This window comes from Octodon degus, unplaced genomic scaffold, assembly GCF_000260255.1.
Source record: "Octodon degus isolate 3935 unplaced genomic scaffold, OctDeg1.0 scaffold00054, whole genome shotgun sequence".
Lineage (NCBI taxonomy): Eukaryota > Metazoa > Chordata > Mammalia > Rodentia > Octodontidae > Octodon > Octodon degus.
This window is the reverse complement of record NW_004524630.1, coordinates 12,882,023-12,887,403: the sequence shown is the minus strand read 5'-3', so window position 1 is coordinate 12,887,403 and position 5,381 is coordinate 12,882,023. Positions and strand designations below refer to the sequence as shown.

At 39.2% G+C, this 5,381-nt stretch overlaps 1 protein-coding gene across 4 annotated transcripts in view; it reads right to left on the bottom strand.

Moving 5' to 3' along the window:
* Kdm5a (lysine demethylase 5A) overlaps positions 1-5,381 on the bottom strand; it is a 125,706-nt gene that overhangs the window by 20,805 nt on the left and 99,520 nt on the right. For all 4 annotated transcript variants that reach the window (XM_023717719.1, XM_023717720.1, XM_004633393.2 and 1 more), the window contains one exon: positions 3,535-3,945. In XM_023717719.1, coding sequence (XP_023573487.1) covers positions 3,535-3,945 — 411 coding nt within the window. The remainder of the gene's footprint in view (positions 1-3,534; positions 3,946-5,381) is intronic.

Genomic DNA, 5,381 nt, shown 5'->3' with positions numbered 1-5,381 from the left:
ATAGCAAGTAAACCAAACATGGTGGCATACAACTACAATCCCAGCACTCAGGAAGCTGAGGCTGGAGGACTGTTGCAAGTTCAAGGCCAACATGGATTATAAAATGAGTTCAAGGTCAGCCTGAAACCCTGTCTCAAAAAGATAAAAACAAAATAAAACAGAAAGGACTGGGGATGTAGTTCAGCGCAAAGTCCCTAAATTCAATACCCAGTGCCCCTTTTTAAAAAAAAAAAAAAAAAAAAAGAGGAAAAAGAAAATTTCCTTTTAATACATAAAAGGAATAAATATTTATTCAAATACTGAAAAATGCTATTTAAATATCGGGCCAAAATAAATTGTTCTTTCAAAGTTAATTTGTGCCAGGCCTGGTGGCAAACACCTGTAAGCCCTGTACTTGGGAAGCTGAGGCAGCCTCCACTACAACTGCACAATGAGATCTTGCCTCAAAAAACAAAACAGAACCAAAAACAAAGTTAACTTGTTTTATCCTTGGTACCAGTATGAAGGAATAAAGGGACATGTTTCAGGAGGAGAAAGCTTTTGATTTTAAAAACTTTTTCATAATAAGTCTTTATTGTTTTGAAATTGATTTCAGCTTTAATTTGGTAACTGATGGAAGAAATCTCTTCTTCAGACCCCTTTACACTGTTGTGGCATTATCTTTCTTTCCTCTTTCTACAAACTTCAGCTAGGTACATGTAAGTAATATTCTTCTCATTTTCATAAAAATACTTCTTAATCTGCACATTTTTAGGAAAAAGCAACAGTAATTACTGGTTAGAGAATGGTAAAGGTACATTTCTCTAAAATCAATGAACTCTAGAAATTAGTTTTTGCTGCATGATAGTTTAAGTAACAGAGTTCCCTAAAAGCATCCTTTCATGCTCTTGCCCTGAAGATGTGAGCTGTGCATTACCTAAGTTTCTTTAGTGATACAAACTGAGAAAGCTGGAAACTTCTTACGGAAGTCTTTAAAGAAACATACTCACCATGTAACAAAATTAGTGTTAGGAACAAATGTGGGGAACCATAAAAATTGAAAAACAGTAATGATAGATAGAATATTTACTTATTTATATGCATTTAGTTCAGGGTCTTACTACCTAGATAGGACTCGCAGTGATTCTCCTGTTTTCAGCCTCCTAAGCCGTGGGATTACAGGTGTGTGCCACCACGCCCAGTCCAATCACTGTCTCACTGGTCCCCGGGGACGGGCACGCCAGGGATTGAACTCCAGCCACTATGCTCTGCCTAGGCAGGTGCTTTAGTCTGCTGAACTATCTGGCCAGCCCTTAGGTAAAATGTTAATAATCTTAAATAATTTGCTTAAAATTAAACATAGGGAAATAGAACACTAAGCTGATGTAGCTGATGACAAGGTAAGGCGCACACTGCTCATCTTTAACAGCTTAAAATACATATTTTCTCAGAATGCTCAGGTAACACTCCTTTGTTCCATCAAAATGTACTTAAGATGTACCTTAAATGTCAGGAACAAAACCTCAGAGATCATTTAAAAACAACGATGACTTTATTTTTTAACTGATCACCTCTTAACACCTGCACTGCTGGGATACAGCTCAACGGCGCAGCGTCTGCCTGGCTGGCGCAAGGTGCGAGTGACTCCCAGGACCAAGAACAAGCCCATCTGCAATGCATTTTCCACTGCCAAGCCTTTCACAGAATGATTTTACCTTTCCCTTTTAGCCCTCTGAGTAAGCATGGAATATGTTAGTTTACGTTCAGTTTTGAAGCAAATGAAAGAAAACTGCCTGTAATGTTTATGTGCCATAAGAAAATGCAGGGATTACAGAAGAACTGAGTCACATTTAAAAGCTGAGTAAAGACGCAAAAGATTAACTGATAAAAGAAAAGGAGAAAAAAAGACAAAAGGTTCATAATGGATATAAACAGGAAAAATTTGATTAGAAGTTTAAAAAAGAAATACAATTATCTTATTGCTAGTCTTGAAACTACCATAAAATTAAGTAAAAGCGAGAAGGCACTGTGAACAGTGAACTGCTAATACTTTATAAGTATCCAAAAACAAAACAGTAAACTTTCTAACAGACTCTAATAAAAAACTTAGATGAAAATGAACTTAAAGTGAAAGACAAAAACAATTTGTACATACACAATGAATCTACTAAAGTGCTTTAAAATGGTTCTACAGCAGGGAAATACACATGCAATTAATAAAGCAAGACACAAAAGTGAACGGAGTATGACAATAATATAAAATTACAGAAAAGGGATTAAAAGGAAATATGCTAAAATAGTTATAGCTGTTAACCCTGAAAGAACAGACTATGGGATCTGTGTTTTACCCTACAATTATTTTCTAAAAATAAAGGAAAACCTCTAATAAGCCTGACTTAAAATATAGGTGTCGTTTAGCTTTGGGGTGTGCTTTTGTACTAACAGCTAAGTCTTGCAGAAGTCAGATTCCGCATGGTTTTGCCACTAGCTAGCTATGTGACTTTAGTCACATCATTTATTTTCTGAGTCCCAGTTTTATCATTTGTAAAATAAGAAGCCTGAAGTAACATCCTGGTCCCTTCAACTCTAAAACAGTGTTAAGTATTTTACTAAGGAGGTAAGGTATTTTACAAGGAACAGTGATGTAGTCTTATTCTGCTCATTTTTTCAAATTGAAGAGCAATTAAAATTCTAAATGTCAAGTAAATTAAAATGGTAACTTTTTTCTTTGGAAGCAGTGTCTCACTACATAGTGCAGACCAGCCTTGAACTCACTATGTAACTCAGGCTGGCCTGCAACTTGGTGGCAATTTTCCTATCTGCTGCATCCCAAGTGCAGGGATTACAAGCATGCAGTACCACACCTGGCTTAACGTGCTTAGCTTTTTAATATTTTAATATTCATGATAAGAATGACAATAGACACCCCTAGTCATTTAAAGAATTGAGTTTTTTCATAAAGCTTGTCTGTTTTTCTGAGAGGCTCAGATCACCAATATTACCCAATAGCCACCACAGAATTACTATACTTAAACTTCAGGGTTGAAAATCTTTAAACAAAACCTGTAAAGGCATAAATTATGTGTTACAGAGGATTTGAAAAAAAACGCATATTCTACTCAGGAGAGTAGATAAAAGGTTGAAAAGCTCTTGGCCTTTGCAATACAATCTCAATGTAATTTTCCACACCTCTTAACAATGACCTGGGACTTGGGGGAACCACTGTAGTTGACAAGGTATTTAATTTTGGGTTATCCTACAGAGAAAACACAGAACTGCTGTAAAACTTGCTCTGCCCATCGCATATGAAATGTACTGCCTGAACGGGAATGTCATGGCTTTTCTATGTTCCTGTTTCATGGTCGTTAAGAATGACTTTTAATATAACACTTTTCTTTAAGCACAATGACCCAGGAGCCTCATTATTGAGAACGGCTTATAGAAACTGTAGAAAACATACTACGCTAGAAGTCCAAACTCTGGGTTGGCAAACATGTCTCCTCGACTGCTGCCTCTGAACCCTCTCACACGCCCTCACAAGCAGACGGAACTCACCTTGTCCTTGCAGGGCCGCTGGCAGTTCTGCGCCGCGCACACGGCGTTCTCGTCATCCGACTCCTCTGCCCCCGACCAGTCGTACTTGGAGGGGATGTCCAGCACTTTTTTCTCTCTCTTCTTCTCAGTACTCTCTTTCACAGGGTCAACTTTGGCTGCTGCAGCTTTTTCCTTCTTTTTCTTTCTCTCTTCTTCTTTTGCTAGTTTCTTGGCCAATTTGTTCAGCTCCTTTGATTTGTCTGTATTTAATTTTAATTTCTTCTTTTTTGGTTTATCCATTTTCTTCAGCTCCTTGGATTTCTGTTTTCCTTCTCCAAAAAGCTGTTCTACCTTTTCTAGTTTCCGTTTCCGTTTCTTCTCTGAAGAGTCTTTTCCCTTCATTTTTAATGGTTTCTCTTCCATACTGTCATCCTTCAAAAATATAAAATTAGAGACAATTTTAAAGCAAAACATTTTTAAAACAGTGACAATTGCTTATATAAAAGACCGAGAAGAAACACATTTATAGACTCATAAAGTAGAAGAGCGGTTACTAGGAGGCGAAAGAAATAAAAACTTGTACAGAGTTTCTGTTGGCATGACTAAAAAGTTCAGAAACTAACTGTGATAGTTGTATAACACTGTGAATATATTTAATCCAAATGAACTATTCACACAAGAAGGGCTAAGAGGGTAAATCCTGCATACATTATACATTATGCCCCACACACAAGTTATCATTCTAGGGCTGGCCAAAAAGCTCAGCGGATTAAAGCGCCTGCTTGGGCAGAGCACAGCGGCTGGGGTTCAAGCCCTGGCGTGCCCTGCTGGCCCCTTCCCTGGGATGCGCGGAGGAGGCACTGGAACTGGGCGTGGTGGTGCATGCCTGTAACCCCAGCACTTGGGAGGCTGAAACCAGAAGAATCACTACGAGTCCGATCTACATAGTGAGACCCTGTAGACCCTGTCCTAAAATACAAAAACAAACAAACATAAACTGTCATTCTAAACAAACTTAAAAGTCAGATTAAGAAGACAAATACAAAAATAACAACAAAAATCTAATATATTAGATAATGAAAGAGCAGAAAATAATGACAAGTCCTAAATAAGATAGTGACTTATTTTCAGCTTAGCAGGGGAAGAGAGCAGTGTTAACCTATGTCTCAGTTATTCTTCTCTTGTTGCTGGGACAAAATACCCAACACCCAAAACGAAGGAAGGAAAGGTTTACGTAGCTCACAGCTAGCAGAAGTTTCAGTCCATATGTAGGTGGCTCCGAGGCAGAGTGGCACATAGCAGAGAGCAATCTTCCATGGTGGTGCCAAATAGCAAGAGAGTGGCAGCAGCTCTGGCAGCTAGCCAGCCTCTCTCCCCTCCTTACACTGCAATGCAATGACCCACCCCAGGGCCAGAGTGCAGCAGTCACACCTGCAGCCCAGCACTGGATCAAGAATCAATCACAAACTCCAGAAGCCGCCCCATGACAGCATGAGGCTTTGGGGGGACAGCCAGACACAAACTGTAACAGCCTACATTAATACACCCTCTTCCATCTCTGTTTAAGATAAAAACATAAACAGAAAGCTGTTATTTAATTATGCAAAAAATCTTTGTAGCTTTCATTTATCATTATTAAAGCTTTTTAAAGTGCCAGGGGACTGGCCTGATAGCTCAGCAGACTGAAGCACCTGCTCAGGCTGAGCACAGCAGCCGAGGTTCAATCCCCGATGTGTCATGCTGGCCCCACCAGGGGGGCACGCTGAGATGACTGAGACCAGGTATGATGGTACACGCCTATAATCCCAGCACTTGGGAGGCTGAAAACAGGAGAATCACTATGAGTCTGATCTATGTACTAAGACCCT